This window comes from Lepus europaeus, chromosome 7 (genome assembly GCF_033115175.1).
Source record: "Lepus europaeus isolate LE1 chromosome 7, mLepTim1.pri, whole genome shotgun sequence".
Taxonomy (NCBI): Eukaryota; Metazoa; Chordata; class Mammalia; order Lagomorpha; family Leporidae; genus Lepus; species Lepus europaeus.
The window spans coordinates 57,392,059-57,412,221 of record NC_084833.1 but is presented as its reverse complement, the minus strand read 5'-3'; the positions used below and the strand labels follow the sequence as shown (position 1 = coordinate 57,412,221).

The window sequence follows — 20,163 nt, the reverse complement described above, 5'->3', positions numbered from 1 at the left end:
CCAAGAGAACAACAACCAACTTGGAGAACATTTTTGTCTTACATCTATTTTCTTTAAAAATATAAAATTCATTTCTGGCTTGGGCCTTAGAGAATTCTGACATGTACTCCTGTACTATTCATACCATAGTGTACCATTGCCATGATTCACATGTAACTTTAAACAGTTTTATACAATAGTGGCAAAGAGCATGGCTGCTAATAATGATTCTTCAAAGTTTTTTAAAGAAACAGCACATTATTTTGAAGAATATGTGGTCTTTAGAGCTATGGGAAAGGATGAATACGACTGACATGTTCTTGTCCTTCATCATGTGCTGTATTTTGAACAAAGGGATCATTATTCTGAAATGCAGATTAATTTATTTTTCAGTGTAATTTGCTGGCTTCTCTGGACTGGCTACTTCCATCCTGGCCATCCTAAGCCTCTCCCCTGTGTAAACTCTCCCAATTCTTATATCCCTATGGATGTTTACTAGAACTTTTATAACTAAAGCTAACCTGATCCAAATCCCAATTGCTCTTTGAATTATTGAATCCTAGTTCATAATGATTTTTATTGCCTCACAAAATTCCATAAGTATAGAAAGGTTTGGTGTAGGAGATACATCATAGGGTACTTTGGAAAATAGCTAGGATATTTGTCTGTAAAACAGTAAAATTGTCCTCTTCATCTTAAATATAGACACTGGAAAGCTCTTGGTATCAATATTATAACTAATGATGTGGTATATTTTATTCCAAGAAAAGGAGAAAGAGAAAAAAGCGAGGGAAGGAGCCATGGAGAGAGGGAATGAGAGTAAAACTGTATATCTGTTTCTTGTTCTAATTAACTATATAAATGGAAATACCATTTATTAAGATAGAGAATACTGAGAAAGCATCATATTCAGAATAATAATGAAGATAATCAAGATCTGACCTTTCTATGAATGTTTAAGTTACCTTTTATATTATTATAGTCAACGTTGTTATAAATCACCTATTTATATCTCATGTGCACGTGAGGATTAGACTCATTATGTGGCAACAAGTAGGAATACAATAGTTGGGTCCTAAGATAATTGAGCCTTCAATTTTAATACTCTGTGAAAAGAAAATTTGCGTGCACAGAGTATTCTAGAAATAAGGCAAAGTTATTTAAAAGTTAATTACAAGATTATGTTTAGATATATATGTTAATAGTGGTATCATTTCTACCAATTTAATCTTCTCCGATTCTAGTTTCAACAGGCACCATTAAATGGATAGATGGAGAATGAAAATGACACAGCAGTGACAGAGTTCATTATTTTGGGATTGACTGATAACCCTACACTATGTGCCATCTTCTTTGTGGTTTTTCTAGCAGTTTATGTAGTTACTCTAGTGGGAAATATCAGCATAATTGTGTTAATCCGTTGCAGCCCACAGCTTCACACCCCAATGTATCTTTTCCTCAGCCATTTGGCCTTTGTGGACATTGGGTATTCCACATCTGTCACACCAATCATGCTCATCAGTTTCTTAAGAGAAAAAACTACTATCCCTGTCACTGGCTGTATAGCCCAGCTTGGCTCTGACGTCACTTTTGGTACTACAGAGTGCTTCTTGCTGGCCACCATGGCCTATGATCGCTATGTGGCCATCTGCTCGCCCCTACTCTACTCCACCCACATGTCCTCAACTATATGTTTCCTCCTGTTGGGGACTTCCTACTTGGGTGGGTGCATGAACGCATCATCATTTACAGGCTGTTTCATGAACCTGTCCTTCTGTGGCCCAAATAAAATCAACCATTTTTTCTGTGACCTCTTCCCACTGTTGAAGCTTTCTTGTGGCCATGTTTATATCGCTGAAATATCTCCTTCCATCTCTTCTGGGTCAGTCCTTATAAGCACATTGTCTACCATTATTGTGTCCTACATCTACATTCTCCACGCAATTATGAAGATGCGCTCAACTGAGGGAAGGAACAAAGCTTTCTCTACCTGCACTTCCCACCTCACTGCAGTCACTCTGTTTTATGGGACAGTTTTGTTTGTTTATGTGATGCCCAAGTCAAGCTACTCAGCTGATCAAGTTAAAGTGGCATCTGTGATTTACACAGTGGTGATTCCCATGTTGAACCCTCTCATCTACAGTCTGAGGAACAAGGAGGTGAAAGAGGCATTGAAAAAGTTGGTGGCTAGAACACATTGGTTTTCCTGAATTAAATCAGACAGACATAACTCCATAACTCCGTATTTGAGAAACATTTGTGCTTGATATTTTAATGATATTTATGATTAATTTTATTATTTTAAATTTTTATACCTTTTTAATTTTTTAAAATTTTAATGTTTACAAACTTCATGTATTTTATATATACAGATTCAGGAACATGGTGATACTTTCCACCCTACCCTATAGTGCAAAGCTCTTATAATAACTCCAATGTTTGCTTTGATTTATAAAGTTGTATCATTTATAGGACACATGCCAGATTCAAATTAAATATGGATTTTTAAGATAAAAATATTTCAGAAAATAGTTTCTAACTTCCCTTATTCAAAAATTACAGAGTCCAATTTCAATAAAAGATTTAATAGGGCATCTGGCTCAGTGATTGGGATGTCACTTGGAATATCCACATCCATTATCACAGTACTGGAGTTTGAGTCCCAATTCTGCTTCCAATTCTTTTTCTGCTTATGTGCACCCTGGGAGGCAACAGGTGATGGCTTGAATGCTTAGGTCCCTGCCACCTATATATTAGACCTAGTTTGAGCTCCTGGCTTCTGGCATCAGCCTGCCCTAGTCCCAGCTGTTGTGGCCATTTGGGGAATGAAACAATATAAGACTGATACCCATTTGTATATCCCTCTGTCTCTCTCCCTTTCAAAAAAATCAAATAGAGACATATTTTTTATCAAAAATCCAATTCCTATAAATACTCTCTTGTAAAATAACATTTAGTAAATAAATTTTCAATTGATGTATATAATTGATAATGTTGACATGTCAGATAATTTGGGTTACTTTTTCTACCACTGAACCACCAATACACCTGTTAGGGTTACTTTTTCTAAAGATACTACCCTGCAGTAGTCAACTTTTAATTAAACTTTTGGAAACAATAATGTTAGTATCTCAGAAAAACTTCTATTTTTTAATCATTTTATTTAAGCCAAGGCAAAAATCCTGATTCCCTCTCTTGGCCATTAAGATTTTCAACCAAGATAACACAGAAAAACTCTGAATAAATCTCAACTGACTCTTCTCATCACTGAAGTCTTAGAGTAAGACTTTGGAAGCAGACATTTCTTTGATTTGACTGGGATAGTATGACTTCTTTGAACAATAGCTTATGAATAGGAGAAATTATGGTTCAGGCAAAGATTTAAGTGCCACATATTTTTGTAATGTCTTTCAAGGAGATGTCCATCATTGCTGCCTCTCCCACAGCCTGGTTATTGCTTTTGCCTCCAAATTCATTCATTGACTACTACTGGCACACCTCCTCATCCTGCCATCCACACTTCACTCTTCTATAGGGTCCATCCTCAGCTCTCTGACTTTCCTCCTGCCTCCAAACAGCACCCTTGGATGACCTCATTTTCTCTTAGGAGGTCAGCTGCCACTTGTGTGTTGGTAGTATCCCTGTCTCCAGATAGAACTTTCCTTGGAGGACAGATGACTTCTTCATCAGCCTTTTCCCCAAGACTCTCAATTGTCCTAACTGAATCTATTGTATTTTTGCAGAAATATACCTTCTCCTCGATCTTCTTTCCAAATAAATGCCACCTCTTTGTGAAGTCTGGTTTGCTAACAGTTAGGATGGTCTTCACTGTACATACATCTAAATGGTCAGCCTCCTTTCTTCCTTTTACTTCTCTCAAAAGGAAGAAACATCACAAACTGGCTTCATTTTATCTAAATCCCTTTAGTTTACAGGCTAAAGTGGTCGCCCAAAGACTGTGATATGTCCTGGAAAATATCTCTCCTGTGTATTTCAACTCGAAGGAATTCAAGTAATTTAGTCATCATTTGTACAGGGTATGGTTGTGGCTGATGTTGTTAGTATTTTTGGGGTAGGACATATGTTTACACTAATTTTCTTCTCCGAAGTTCTGAATCAACTAGAGAATGACAAAAGGAGAAGGTGCATGGAAGAAAAAATATTACCTATAGAAATTAAAGATCTGAGAAAATGCAGTATATAGCTGTGAACACATGTGTTTTCATGTTCTGGATCTTAGAATATGATGTTCTTTGCTTCTCTATCACTGGCAGTACTATGCCTTTACCCATCAGCATACAGTACACCAGGGCAGTCAGGAGTACCAAGAGAAGGCTGATTTCCAAGAAACAGGAGGAAGGAGAAGAGTTAGGATGCTTTTGGGGGGTGAATTGTATCCCCCATATTATTATCCTAACTTTTAATCCCCAATACCTCATATGGTGACTTTATTTGGGAATAGGTTCATTGCAGATATAGTTTGTTAAAATGAAGTGATACTAGAGTGGCCCCTGATCCAATGACGGATATCCAGTTGAAAGGGGAATCATGGACACAGACAACACAGAAAAATGTCACGTAAAGATAAAGACAGAGATCTGGAATATACTGCAAAATGCTAAAGGGTGCCAAGGATTGCCAGCAAACCTCCAGAAGCAGGGTAAAAGACATGAAACAAATTCTGTCTCGCTACCCTCAGAAGGAACTAAAGTGCCAAAACTTCGGCCTTGGACTTCGAGCCTACAGAACTGTGAGACAATTCATTTTTGTTGTATAATCCACCCAGTTTTGGCCCTTTGTTATTATAATCCTAGCAAAATAATATATCTGTATGTCTAGTTTTTCCTTTGAAACTCACTTTGAGTTAATTACTCCTTCCAAGAGAGGAGGGAGTGAAGACTTGGAAAGAAGCCACATGTGAGTTGTGCTAGCGAATGTCTCTCCAAAAGAGGGGGAAAAATATTAAGAATGGTACAAAGCATGTTATTCAAAGAAAAAGAGCCAGTAAGTAAAGATCGATGATAATAATAATATCCACATTGGGAACAACCAGAAACCCGTTTCATCAGTTATTTTCAAGTCTTTGATTTACTGAGGAGTACAGATTGTTGCCTAGAAAGCAGGGATTTGAACTAGAATGATTTTTTTAAAAGATTCTGCCCTGCTATGTTATTAAGAGCTTCTTAGTCTGAAACATTTTGTGGAAACTGTTCTCTTCTGAAATGGATTGGTACTTCTGGAGTTGTAGACATTTCTTATGATTCTGTGAAACACTTTGTGTAATGGGATATTGGAGGTTAAAAGCAAAGGAGCAAGGGGTGAGTTCTTGGGGATAATAAAATCACGTGTATATTATGATTGGTGGTGGTTATTCAGGTATATATATATATATAATAGATAGATACACACACAAATATATTTATATATATATATATTTGTCAAAAATCATCAACCTATAAATATGTTTGAGTTCAGTGTGTGGAAATTATATATCAATAAAATTATTTTTTAAAAGGGTTCTACAAGAGAATTCTTTGTTTTCCCTTTTATTTTTCCTCCCTTTTCTTTTTATTTATAAAAAAGGAAGAAATGCCATGTATTTTATTAAAAGATTTTTATTTATTTATTTATTTGACAAGTAGAGTTACAGACAGTGAGAGAGAGAGACAAAGATCTTCTTCCGTTGGTTCACTCCCCAATGGCCGCAATGGCCGGAGCTGTGCCAATCTGAAATCAGGAGCCAGGTGCTTCTTCCTGGTCTCTCATGTGGGTGCAGGAGCCCAAGCACTTGGGCCATCCTCCACTGCCTTCCCAGTCCATAGCAGAGAGCTGGAATGGAAAAGGAGCAATCGGGACTAGAACCGGCACCCATATGGGATGCCGGCACCGCAGGTGGAGGATTAACCTACTGTGCCACGGCACCGGCCCCAATGCCATGTTTTTTTAAGAACACTTTTATGGCCAGTGCTGTGGCTCAACAGGCTAATCCTCCGCCTAGCGGCGCCAGCACAACAGGTTCTAGTCCCGGTCGGGGCGCCGGATTCTGGCCCGGTTGCCCCTCTTCCAGGCCAGCTCTCTGCTGTGGCCAGGGAGTGCAGTGGAGGATGGCCCAAGTGCTTGGGCCCTGCACCCCATGGGAGACCAGGAGAAGCACCTGGCTCCTGGCTTCACAGCGGCCATTGGAGGGTGAACCAACGGCAAAGGAAGACCTTTCTCTCTGTCTCTCTCTCTCTCGCTATCCACTCTGCCTGTCAAAAAAAAAAAAAAAGAACACTTTTATTTAATGAATACAAATTTCATAGGTACAACTTTAGGAATATAGTGGTTCTTCCCCTCATACACGCCCTCCAACCCCCCACTTCTCTCATCCCATTCTTCATCAAGATTCATGTTTAATTAACTTTATATACAGAAGACCAGCTCTATACTAGGTAAAGATATCCACAATTTGTACCCACACAAACAAAGTATAAAGTACTGTTTGAGAATAAGTTTTACATTTAATTCTCATACTACAACTCACTAAGGATTGAGACCCTACATGGGGAATAAGTGCACAGTGACTCCTGTTGTTGATTTAATAATTGACATTCTTATTTATGATGTCAGTGATCACCTGAGGCTCTTGTCATGAGCTTCCAAGGCCATGGAAGCCTTTTGAGTCCACAAACTCTGTCAGTATTTAAATAGGGCCATAAGCAACGTGGAAGTTCTCCCTTCAGAGAAAGGTGGACCTCTGTCTGATGACCCCTTCTTTCCACTGGGGTTTTACTCACTGAGATCCTTCATGTAGATCATTTTTTGCCATAGTCTCTTGGCTTTCCATGCCTGAAATGTTCTCATGGGCTTTTCAGCGGGATCCAAAACCCTAAGAGCTGTTTCTGAGGTCAAAGTGCTGTTCAGGGTGTTTGTCATTGTATCAGTCTGCTCTGTGGACTGATTGCCATGTTGTAACATTCTCTCCTTTTTATTCTATCTATTGTTACTACCAGAAACTTGGTCTTATTTATATGATTCCGTTGATATTTAATCCTATCTGTATGATCAATTATACACTTAGTATGATCACTTTAACACATAAGATGGCATTATTAACACCCAGCTTACCGAATTTGCAGTCCCATGGTAAGCTTTTAGTTTTACTCTTCGGGGTTAGTCTGTGGGACTATGTGCAGAACTGTACAGCTCCTCCCTTTCTTATCCCCGTTCTTACTTTTTACTGAGAACTATTTTCAATTTACTTTATACATCTATGACTTTTTCTATGTTAAGAGTTCAACCAAAAGTATTAAGTAGACATAAAAGAATAATAATAAAAAATAAAATAATAAACTGATCCTCGACAGTCAAGACAAGGGCTGTTCAAGTCATTCCTTCTCATGTTGTCAATTTCACTTCTACAGGTTTTCTTTTAGGTGCTCTGTTAGTTATCACAGATCAGGGAGAACATATGGTATTTGTCCCTTTGGGGCTGGCTTATTTCACTAAATATGATGTTTTACAGATTTCCCCATTTTGTTACAAATGACTGGATTTCATTGTTTTTACTGCTTTATAGTATTCCATAGAGTACATATATCATAATTTCTTTATCCAGGCTTCAGTTGACAGGTATTTGGGTTGATTCCATGTCTTAGCTATTGTGAATTGAGCTGCAATAAACTTGGGGGTGCAGATAACTCTTTTCTTTGCTGATTCCATTTCCTTTGGGTAAATTCCAAGGAGTGGGATGGCTAGGTTGTATGGTAGAACTATATTCAGATTTCTGAGATATCTCCAAACTATCTTCCATAGGGGTTTTACCAGTTTACATTCCCACAAAGAGTGGAGTAGGGTACTTTTTCCCCACATCCTCACCAGCATGTGTTATTTTTTGATTTTTGTATGAAAGCCATTCTTTCTTGGATGAGGTAAAACCTCCTGTGATTTTGATTTGCAATTCCCTGACAGCTAGTGATCCTGAGCATTTTTTCATGTGTCTGTTGGCCATTTTGATTTCCTCTTTTGAGAAATGTCTGTTTAAGTCCTTTGCCCATTTCTTGACTGGGTTGTTTGTTTTGTTGTTGAGCTTTTTTGATCACTTTATATATTTTGGTTATTAATCTTTTATCAGTTGTGTGGTTTGCAAATAATTTCTCCCAATCTATTGATCACCTTTTTACTTTCCTGTTTCTTTTGCTGTACAGAAGCTTCTCAATTTGATGTAATCACATTTGTTAATTTGGCTTTTATTGCCTGTGCCTCTGGGGTCTTTTCCAGGAACCTTTGCCTTTGGCAATGTCTTACAGGGTTTCTCCAATGTTCTCTAGTAATTTGATGGTATTGGGTCATAGATTTAGGTCTTTAATGCATTTCGAATGGGTTTCTGTGTAAGGTGTAAGGTAGGGGTCCTGCTTCATATTTCTGCATGTGGAAATCCAGTTTTTCCAGCACCATTATTGCTCCAGTGAATGGTTTTAGCTCCTTGGTCGAATATGAGTTGATGGTAGATGCTTGGATTGATTTCTAGTATTTCTATTCTGTTCCATTGGTCTATCCAATGGAACCAGTACCTGTTTTGTTTTGTTTTTATTATAACTGTGCTGTAGTATGTCTTAAAATCTGGTATTGTGATGCCTCTGGCTTTGTTTTTGTTATATAAGATTGCTTCAGCTATTCAGGGTCTTCTGTGTTTCCAAATGAATTTCAGCATAATTTTTTCTTGATCTGAGAAGAGTGTCTTTGGTATTTTCATTGGTATTGTATTGGATCTGTAAATTATTTTTGGAAGAATGGACAGTTTGATGATATTGATTCTTCCAATCCATGAAAATGAAAGTTTTTTTTTTCCATTTTTGTTTCTTCTTTTATTTTTCTCTTTCATGTTTTGTAATTCTCATGGTAGAGATCTTTGAAATTCTTGGTTAAATTTATTCCAAGGTATTTGATATTTTGTTTTTATTGTGAATGTGATTAATCTTAGAAGTTTTCTCTCGTAGAATTTTATGTGTATAAGAAGCTTGTTGATTTTTGTGTGTTGAATTTATATCCTGTTATTTTACGAAGCTCTTCTATGAGTTTCAGTAGTCTCTTAGTGGAGTCTTTTGGGTCCCCTAGATATTGCACCATGTCACCTGCAGATATGGAGAGTTTGGCTTCATCTTTACCTAATTGAATCACTTTTATTTCTTTTTCTTGCCTTATGGCTCTGGCTAGAACTTCCAGAACTATATTGAATAACAGTGGTGAGAGAGAGTATCCTTGTCTGGTTCTGGATTTCAGTGGGAATGCTTCCAGCTTTCCCCAATCAATGGGAAGCTGGCCATGGGCTTGTCATAAATTGCCTTGATTGTGTTGAAGAATGTTCCATCTAAACCCAATTTGCTTAGCGTTTTCATCATAAAAGAGTGTTGTATTTTATTAAATGCTTTCTCTGCATCTATTGAGATAATCAGATGGTTTTTGTTCTCAATTTGTTAATGTGAAGTATCACATTGATTGATTTGTGAATGTTGGACCATCCATGCATACAGGTATAAATCCCACTTGGTCCAGGCAAATGATCTTCCTGATGTGTTTTTTGGATTATATTGGCAAGAATTTTGTTGAGATTTTTGTGTCTTATGTTCATCACAGAAATGGGGGGAGGGCTGTAGTTCTCTTTCTCTGTTGTATCTTTTTCAGGTTTAGGAATTAAGGTAATGCTCGCTTCATAGAAAGAATTTGTGAGTATCCCCTTCATTCAATTGTTTTGAATTACTTGAGAAGAATTGGAGTTAGTTCTTCTTTAAATGTCTGGTAGAATTCAGCAGTGAATCCATCTGGTCCTGGGCTTTTCTTTGTTGTGAGGACCTTTATTACTGATTCAATTTCTGACTGGGTTATCGGTCTGTTCAGGTTTCTATGTCTTCATGGTTCAATTTAGGTACCTTGTGTGTGTCTAGGAAGCTACCCATTTCTTCTAGGCTTCGCAGTTTGTTGACATGCAGCTCTTTGTTGTAATTTCTGATACCTCTTTTTATTTCTGTGGTGTCTGTTGTTACATTCCTTTTTCATCTCTAATTTTATTTTTTGGGTCTTCTCTCTCCTTTTTTTGTTTAGTTGGGCCAATGGTGTGTCAGTTTTGTTTGTTTTTTCAAAAAATAGCTCTTCATTTTGCTGATCTTTTTTTTTTTTTGGTTTCAATTCTGTTGATTTCTTCTCTAATTATTTATTTTCTTCTACTGGTTTTGAGTTTGGTTTACTGTTGTTTTTCTAGATCTTTGAGTTGCACAGATTGTTCATTTATTTGATACCTTTCTAGTTTCTTGATGCATGCACCAATTGCTATAAACTTTCCTCTTTACACAGCTTTTGCTGTATCCCACAAATGTTATGTTGTATTGTCATCTTCATTTGTTTCCAGAAATTTTTTAATTTCTCTTTTGATTTCTTCTATGACCCACTGTTCATTCAGAACACATTGTTCATTCTCCACATGTTTGCATATTTTGTAGAGATTCTTGAGTTGTTGATTTCCAGCTTCATTGCATGTTGGTTCAAGAAGATGTATGTTATGATTTTCATTTTTTTGAATTTGCTGAGACTTGCTTTATAGCCTAGCATGTTTTCAATCCTATAGAAAGTTCCATATATTGGAGAGAAAAATGTGTACTCTGTGGCTGTAGAGTGGAAGGCTCTGTAGATATCTGCTAGCTCTATGTTGCCAATTAACTCTGTTGTTTCCTTGTTGATTTCTGTCTCATTGATCTGGCATTGCTGAAAATGGGGTATTGAAGTCACTCATCGCTATTGTATTTCAGTCTATAGCTCTCTTTAAATCCCTTAACATTTCTTTTAAATAGCCAGGTGCCTTGTAATTAGGTGCATATGCACTTTAATAGTCACATATCCCTGTTGAATTGATCCTTTAATCACTTTTATTTATGTATTTCCTGGCTTTTTCATTTTGTTCATCTCTGGCATCCATTGTCATTTTCTTCACTGGGTGATGGGCAATAAGGATAAAAATTTGTACACACTCTAGATGAGAATATCTTCTTCCAAAATATTTTTTGTTTCCTTCTGTCAGGAAAATATATCATTGGATTGATGCCTTTGAGAAAATGGAAATATTGTGCCAAAATAGATCCTTCACATAAAGAAACAACTTAGGTCACTTTATACAATGTAACTCCCTAACTTGCATCCTAATAGAATGGAGGTAGTATTTCCAGTGTGGACTGGATATTGTGATTTTGGAGAATGATCTTTTACTATCTTGGTATAATATACACATAAGGTACAGCCTTTTGAGTAATTGAGTAATTTGAATATGAAAGTTGCTAATATACAATGGAGGCATTCCTGACAGACCCAGACAAGTAGAGCCCGGAGGTCATGAAGGGAAGGGTTTCCAGGGTCGGAGGACTAACTCACATTTGTTTGCCTGACATAAGGAACACAAGACCTTCTGAAACCCAGATGAAATTCTTTCACATCCCAGTCATGTGTTATGTGCCTTAAACACCTTCTTGTCCTTCATGTCTTCTCATATTTCTGTTACAAGGTTTATTCAAGACCACAGAAGTTCAAATAAGAAACTTGTCCAGAAATATCTGTCTCTATCAGTGAGCTAACACCAGCTCCTTCAGTGGCTTCTGTGATCAGTGAACCTGGATTCAGAGAAGCTTAGATGGACTTCTCTCTTTTGCCTTTAAAAGCTTCCTGTTACTGGGGTGAGAACTATAGAGTAGAAGGTTAAGCCTCTGCCTGCAGTGTCGGCATCCTGTAAGGGCACAAAATCCAATCCCAGCAGCTCCACTTCTGATCCATCAACCTGCTGAAATGCCTGTGGAAGCAGTAGAAGATGGCTTCTGGCTCCTGGCTTTGGCCTGGCCCAGCCCTGCTGAAGCAGCCATTGGAGTGAACCAGTAGATAGAAGATTGGTTCGTTCTCTCTCTCTCTCTCTCTCTCCCCTTTCCCCCCTCCCTCCCCACTGTGTATTAAAAATACACACATAAATAAAAATAACAACTTCCTGTTACGCCAGTCTCTCCAGATGGACCTAATGGCTTGACACAGCCTTGCACTCTGGATTATAATCTCCTGTCACTCACTCAGAAATGAATTCAATTCCTCTAAGAGCCTGACCTATAAAAACTGTGTCAACAAGACTTATTTGCCTGTGACTTGTGGGAACCAGAAGTCTAAAGCATGAGCAAATATTTCTATTGAGAGGCAAATAGAAACTGACAGAAGGGGCCTGATAATAATCAGGTGGGCTTTAAGGCCTGGCCAGATATGAGGCCCAGACCTATCTATTTCTTCACAAGGGGTACCAGAAGAAACATCATAAGGAGGTGTGAACCTCTTTAGGGAAGGCACCCTGTTGACTTCCATTACCTAGCTGGCCTGGGAGGAGAGCTGGCCTGATTAGAAGAAATTTTCTCTGAAAGAAAATTTACAGTTCTGCCTGCAAAGTTACTAACCCTACTTGGCCGTCCCTTCAGCAGTGGTGGTTACTTTGGTAGCTGGGCCAAATCTAGGGCTTCTCAGCTTAGAGCCAACAAGGTCTGTTGTTCTGACCTGGGAGTCCTTTGACTCCAGGGCAGTTTTGTTTCCAGTGACAACTATTGGCTGGAAGAGCTGCCAGGGCTCTCCAAAAGCTGACTTTGGTGTCCATGTGAAGCCCTGGCTTTCCACATCAAAAACCAATGCCATTTGTAGTGGACTAACCTGGCAGATCACCGGATAAAGCAGCCATTAATTGGTGTGCCACCAATTTCACATGCTACTGCTGCCCAGCGAGCTCCTCTTTCCTCCTGGTTTCTGGTAAAGGAGACCACAGAGGCAGCCTTTAAGAGGGCAAGTCAAGGGGGTGTTCAGTCCCATTCCTATTCTTTGGTGGACTGAGATAGAAATCTCGTCACAGACATGTTCTGATAGTAGTTTCTCCGTGAGGCAGACAGGACCCACGAGGAAAGCTATGTCCTCAAATTCTTAAAAATTTTTGGAAAGTATATTTTTCATTTTATACAAATAAGTCATACTATAAGCATATATACTCATATATGTAATTTTATCAATACATTATGAAAAGCAGATGGGACTTAGTCTGTTCATGTTTAAGACTAAATTACTTTTCCAGTATAAACATGTTTTCCAGAGAACTCTCTTTTCTCTTATACTTATCCAGTGACCCAGTGAAAGTGAGTGACTTGAAATATCCTCCCCACTTTGCTGCCTCATGGCCTAACCTTTTGCTGAAATTCTTTTTCCCGTATTAGTTACTTATTGAGTACATTTCCTATCATCATTATAAAATTGGCTAAATCACATACAGTCACTATGTTATCATATCACAGAAACATTAAGCAAGTACCTACTCTCTCCCTCCTTGAATCATAAATATAAGGAGAAGGAATAGGACCTCAGGAGTTAAAGGTAAAAAAATAAAAGATCCCTACTTGCAAATGTCTGTTATGATGAATAAGTGGTGTAAGAAGGGGCAGGATATCAGGAAATGTACGATTGAATTGAAAATTAGAGAAGAGCAGCCTGTGTGACTTAAAAGAGTTTTTCTCCTTTAGCTGGGCTTTGAATCTAACAGGGTTTGCTCTTGGGAGAGCAGTGGACATAGTGTGAATGATAACACATTTTACAAATACTTGAATCTAGTTTCTTTCCTTTCTAGTCTACCCTGGGACTTCAGCTGGGGGACTGCTGCCAGTGACAGCACCTACTCAACTAAATTGGAACTGTAGGAGTCGCTCTGGGATATTCCTTCTTCCTAATATCCCACGTCTTACAATCAACAATTTCTGCCAGTTCTCTCCCAAATTTTCCTCAAAGCTTTTCTCTCCATATTTTCTATCAAACTGCTTAAAACATTTATCTTCTGTCTCCTGGAGGACTTTCTCTTAGCCCAGTTATCCGTAGAAATAAACTTCACTCTGTTGTTACAATGATCTGAACACATTAACCATTTTGCTTCCTTGCATGAAGCCTTTTAATAGTTCTTCACTGGATAAAATGAACCTTAAAATGTAATTTATGGCTCTTGTGAACTGCTTCTATTTGACATCCATCACCATTACTCCTCAATCCATTATTAAAACTTCATAAATGTTAAAAGACTTGCAATTCCTCCAACTATCCTACCCTTTCATTCTTACATGCCATTTCTCACGTTACCTCTTAAACACAGGGCACTTTTCTGATGCCATTATCTTACTTTATCTAATTATATTATACAACTAAGTTTTAGTGCTCTATTCTGCAGAAAGTGTTATTTTATAGTCATATTCCTATCAACAGTGCATTAGGGTACCTTTTTCTCCACCATTTTCTACGTTTTAATTTATCTTCTTATCTTTCAATACTTGTTCTATATTTTCCACTAAAAATATTAAACTCTATAGTTTCCTCATATTTCTCACCCTTTTATACTCACATGAGGACAATTGGATTCTAAGACTTTCATTCAGATTCCATAAGCTGTTGTCTCAGTATTTGCTTTAGATTCCTGTTTGCCAGATAATCTGTCCTCTTTCCAGTTTTTTGATGATGATGTAAATGAAAACAGGTTATTATCGTAAGAAAAAAAACCAGAGTGATTTGTAACAAAGTTTCTGGCTTTTTAAAAACAGGTTTTGGTTTCTTTATAGGTCCAGATTTATGGAATTAAAATTATTGTTAGCATATTAATTGCAAGCTTAGATTTTAAGATCTCTTTTTAGATCCACAAGAAAAGATTATTTTATGCCAACGTGAGATTGTATGTTTTATGAATGTTTAAATATGAACAGAATTTCAACCAAATCATGTGTCCAGATTGTCCATGGGTTGATTGTTCATGGTGTCCAGATTGATTTCCTAAAGATGAGAATCAATAGGTTTCCCCACCCTTTCTCTTGTTTGTACTACCTTGGCTCTTGGTAGGTAAAATTTGTTTAAGAGATTTATGCAACATACCAGATTAGGCTGGATTACCCTGCTCAGATCTTTTCATCATTACCAATGCTAACATCATTGGACTGATTGTGGCAGTACGGTATAGATTAATTACATGGACTATAGGAAGAAAAGACTAAAATATATACCTATCTTGACAAGGTGTTTGATCTCTGTAAGACTCAAGTTTTTCATCTGTTAATTAAGGGGAACTTATAATGCCTACATCACAGAATTATTGTGAAAATTAAATAGAGAATCAGGGTGGCTTTAGAACCAGACTGTCTGGATTCAAATATAATTCCACATCTGCATAACTGGGGTTGTCTTAATATTTCTATGCCCATATGATTTAGTTGTAAAACACAAATAATGGTTCACCTTTGGGGGAGGTTGTGAAGAATAAATGAGTTCATTACATAATGCACTTAGAATGGGACCTGGCACATAGGAAGCACAAATTATTGTTTGCTAAATAAAATAAAGGAAAAATGTTTGGTATCCTTAGGAATTCAACAATAGTGGTAATTATTACTACCTTTAATACTGATGCTAAGCTGCCTTTTAATTGAAACACAAATTTATTAAGATTATTTAGCACAAAGAAATATCATTAAAATTAAAGCAGTCAGTTAAGCAAGCCTCTGAGTACGTACTAAGTGTGACATGGGTAGATGAAAACTATACAGTTCATCTTAAATACAAAGAATGGATCCTAGAATACATATTTTGACAATTTTCTTTCTCAGAGCCTCCTTTACATCTCTGTTCCTCAGACTATAAATAAGGGGGTTCAACATGGGGATCACCACCGTGTAGAACACAGAAATCACCTTGTTCTGGTCAAGTGAGTAGCTGGACTTGGGCATCACATAAATGAAGGTAATCGTTCCATAGTAGAGAGTGACTGCAGTGAGGTGAGAGGTACAGGTAGAGAAAGCTTTGCGGCGCCCTTCTGTGGAGCGCATCTTCAAGATGGTGATGAGGATGTAGATGTAGGAGACAGCTATGACAAACACGGTGACCACAATGATAGAGCCAGAAGAGATGGAAGGGATAATTTCAGTAATGGAGACATCTGAGCAGGAAACTTTCAACAAAGGGGAGAAATCACAAAAAAAGTGATCTATCTGATTTGGTCCACAGAAGAAAATGCTCAATGAAGAACTAGTAAACATGGAAGCATTCACACAGCCACCCAGATAGGAGGCCGCCATGAAGACAGTGCAGACTCCAAGGGACATGTGGGTGGAGTAGAACAGGGGTGAGCAGATGGCCACGTAACGATCATAGGCCATGGCAGCCAGCAGGAAGCACTCAGCTGTCCCAAACATCACCATAGAAGAGAGCTGGGCTTCACAGCCAATGACAGGAAGAACTATTCCATGACCAAGGAATCCCATAAGCATTATAGGTGTGACTGATGTGGTAATTCCAATGTCCACAAAAGCCAAATGGCTGAGAAAGAGGTACATGGGGGCGTGAAGGTGGGAGCAGCTTCTTATTAAAGTGATTATGCTGGCATTGCCTACTAAAGTGACAACATAGATTCCTAGAAACATCACAAAGAAGATGACACAAAGTGTAGGGTCCTCTGTCAACCCCATGAGGATGAATTCTGTCACAGTGCTGTGGTTTCCAACCTCCATCTCCTCTGTGACTTGCTCCTGTTGAGGGAGATGCAGATATTTTTTAATACGTTCATTACACACATTCCTAGTTTTTGTTTGTTATTTCTGTCATTTATTTGCTGTGACTGTGACTTCATCTTCTGCCCAATCTGTAAACAAAGGCGGTTTATAGGATTGAGGCTTTTTTTCTTGTGGTTGCTCATTCCTCTTTGTATAAAATGCAAATCATTCAAACTCAGTCTCTGGGACCTCAGTTAAATATTTTCCATCTCTAATATTTATGTAAAAATTCATTTGAAACCATGACTCCTGGGTGAATCTCTGCACTAAGGTCTAGATCTATATTTCAGTTACATACCAGGGCCCTCCTTTTGGAAATTCCACCAATGTCTCAATCCCAGGCTCATTCATATCAACCTCATCTTTTTCCTTGACAACTACTCTTACATTTTGTATCTGGGAAATGACACCGCCGTCCACCTAGTCTCTCCTGTCTGCTACATGGTATTACTTTTAGCCTTCTTCCTCTAATCATACCACATCTAATAAAATTTTATTGATTCTGTCATCGATTGAGCTCCCAGTGTTGTGTCTTTATCACTTGTTTCCATTTGCTACATGATCCAGCAAAACTACTCCTAGGTATTAATTCTGAAAAAATGAAGACTTATATTACTTAAATGCCTATACATGAATGTCTATAGCACCTCTATTCATAATTGCCACATACTTGAGGAATTGCAAATATCATCCAACAAGTATACTAATAAACAGACTATTATATCCATGCAATAAGATACTACTTAACAAAAAAGGAAATATATCATTTGTATAAATTTCCAAGTCATGTCAAATGAAAGAAACAATTCTCAAAACATTACACACTATCTGATTCAATTAATATGATATTCTTGAAAAAATATATTTGTGGAGACAGATAAGTGTTTTTCAGAAGTTTGAAGTGGACAGAGATGAATTCTAAAGGGATAGATCAAGGAAGTTTTGGTAGTTTGTGCATCTCTTTTGTATCCTGATTGCATTGATGGTTATACACAAGTCTGAAAGTGGGTTAAAATGCTTGGAGATATTTACCAAACCATGATATTTGCTGTATGTTACTTTTAAAATAAAAAGGAGGGCTAATATTCCTACAAATTAGATCAAACACCAGAAGATAGTATCCAAAATATGATGGATTAAAAAGAATAATCCCATTACCAGTTATTTTAAAGCAGTAATTTTTAAAAAGTATACTCTTTTCCAAAGAAGGATATGCTCATGGTTTGCAATAATGAAAATACTAAACTCAAGTATTCCCTACTGGGCTTTGCTTTCTTGAATTCCTGCATGTATTTCCATTAAAGAGTTTAATACTGGCCAGCACCATGGCTCAATAGGCTAATCCTCTGCCTTTCGGCGCCGGCACACCAGGTTCTAGTCCCGGTTGGGGAGCTGGATTCTGTCCCGGTTGCCCCTCTTCCAGGCCAGCGCTCTGCCGTGGCCCAGGAGTGCAGTGGAGGATGGCCCAAGTCCTTGGGCCCTGCACCCCATGAGAGACCAGGAGGAAGCACCTGGCTCCTGCCTTCAGATCAGCGCGGTGCGCCGGCTGCAGCGCGCCAGCTGCGGCGGCCATTGGAGGGTGAACCAATGGAAAAGGAAGACCTTTCTCTCTGTCTCTCTCTCTCACTGTCCACTCTGCCTGTCAAAAAAAAAAAGAAAGAAAGAAAGAAAAAAGAAGACTTCTTTCTCTCTACCTCTATCCCTCTCTGTAACTCAACCTTTCAAAAAAATAAATAAATTGTTAATAATAATAATAATAATAAATTTAAACTGGGATTTATTTCAGACCTAAAAAAGTTCACTTGTACACCTTTTTCATTCCATTAACTTCAGCTAAATAACATCTCTTTAAGTAAGTGCTATTGATTTACATTTTTTGCATGCATTTTTAAAAAATATTTCCACATTATTTAACTGAAAATCCCACATAATCCATTTTGATTTCTCTTAATATTCAGGTATATGTATGTAGAATTTACGTACTTGTAATCCTATTGAATGTTCTATTTTGTAATTGACATTTTTACTTAGTATTATCTGTAAAATATTACATGTTTTTAAGTAATCTTCATAACCAAAATATATCAAACTCAGGATGGTATTCATGGAACTCCAGAGTCCATCTTCAATCACTTTTTTACACTTCTCTCTACGTATACTTCCTTGCAAATTTTCTACTTTTTGAAAGTCCTGTGAACAGTCACTGAGGTTTACTATTCAATGTTATTGGCTCTACTTTTTACAGAAACACAATTTTCTGTGAACAATATTTTTGCTATTCTTAAGGTCTTGGATATTTACTGTAAATGACTAATAGCTGCAATTACTGTCTTAAAATGTCTGAATTTGTTTTTAAAAAAAACTCTAAATTTACTTCAGAATGGATGGGCATTTAGTTTTCCCAATGATGAGACCTAGAGTTATTTGAGTGAATTGTGAGGCATGATGAATCAATAGTTAAGAACCTGCAGCTCATTAAAAATATATTCTCTTCTTTAGGTGTGATTAAATTACTCTAATGGCAGGCATCTTACTGCCTTTGCTGTTAACTCTATCATTTTAAAAATTTAGTAATTTATTTCAAAGAGTTACAGAGAGAGGCAGAGGGAGACAGATCTTCATCTGTTGGTTCACTCCACAAAAGGCTGAAATGTCCGGGCCTGGGTCAGGCCAAAGCCAGGAGCCAGGAACTTCATCCAGGTCTCCCATGTGAGTGTCAGGGGATCAAACCCATGGATCATCCTCGCTTTTCCCAGGCCTTTAGTAGGGAGCTGGATTGGAAGTGGAGCAGCCAGAAATCAAACCGGTGCCCATGTGGGATCATGGTGTCACAGATGGCAACTTCATGCACCACACTGCAACACCCGGCCCTAGCTCTATCACTGAAAAAAAAAATGATTTTTAGGGGTGGGTCTTCTGGCACACCAAGTTAAGCCACCACTTGGGATACCAATGCCCTGTAATGGTATGCCTTTTTCAAGGCTTGGCTACTCCTCATTTCCTATCTATCTCCCTGCTAATATGCCTGGGAGGTAGTAGATGGTGCCCAACTGCTTGGGTTCCACTTGGGAGACCAGGGTGGAGATCCTGGCTTCTGATTTCAGCCTAGCCTGGCCCTGGCTTTTGTGGGGTTGTGGGGAGTGAACCAGCAGGTAGAACATCTCTTTCTCTCTCTATCACTCTGCCTTTAAAATGAGTAAATCTTTTAAAAACGTGGCTGATAATCTTATCAGTTGTTCCCACGTGGGTTCAATGGTACAGTGCATCTACTTTCTATATAAAATTGCTGAAATATTTTAATACAGCGATCATACATCCATTGACTTCACTTTTCTTAAATTAAGCATCCATGGTTCCACTGGCTGTCTCACCTGTAGCATACTTGTCACCTTCTCCTCCATTCTCTTTGTCAGCATCTAAAAATACTCTGAGGAATAAGGCCAAACCCTGAGTAGCATAAGTGCATTTTTACTATTGGACTCGAACAGATGTCAGTGGGGGCAACATTGCTTTCATTTCTGAGCCTTAATCTGTGATGGCAGCAGAGTCATGGAGACTGGAGTCAGTAATTGCACTTCTC

General features: G+C 38.0%; 2 protein-coding genes across 2 annotated transcripts; one reads left to right on the top strand and one right to left on the bottom strand.

Annotated features, from left to right (window-relative positions):
* Positions 1 to 1,244: 1,244 nt before the first annotated feature.
* On the top strand, positions 1,245 to 2,189 carry LOC133764457 (olfactory receptor 5P4). The gene has a single exon (XM_062198132.1). The coding sequence runs from the start codon at positions 1,251 to 1,253 to the stop codon at positions 2,187 to 2,189; it is 939 nt and encodes a 312-aa protein (XP_062054116.1). The 5' UTR covers positions 1,245 to 1,250.
* A 13,398-nt stretch (positions 2,190 to 15,587) lies between these two features.
* LOC133763757 (olfactory receptor 5P1-like) lies at positions 15,588 to 16,553 on the bottom strand. Its single transcript, XM_062197509.1, has one exon. It carries the CDS (start codon positions 16,539 to 16,541, stop codon positions 15,588 to 15,590), a length of 954 nt encoding a protein of 317 aa, XP_062053493.1. The 5' UTR covers positions 16,542 to 16,553.
* Between the last annotated feature and the right edge of the window lie 3,610 nt (positions 16,554 to 20,163).

Bases quoted from the DNA above. Each gene is read 5' to 3' on its own strand.
- LOC133764457 (XM_062198132.1), top strand. From the start codon at position 1,251: ATGGAGAATGAAAATGACACAGCAGTGACAGAGTTCATTATTTTGGGA.
- LOC133763757 (XM_062197509.1), bottom strand. From the start codon at position 16,541: ATGGAGGTTGGAAACCACAGCACTGTGACAGAATTCATCCTCATGGGG.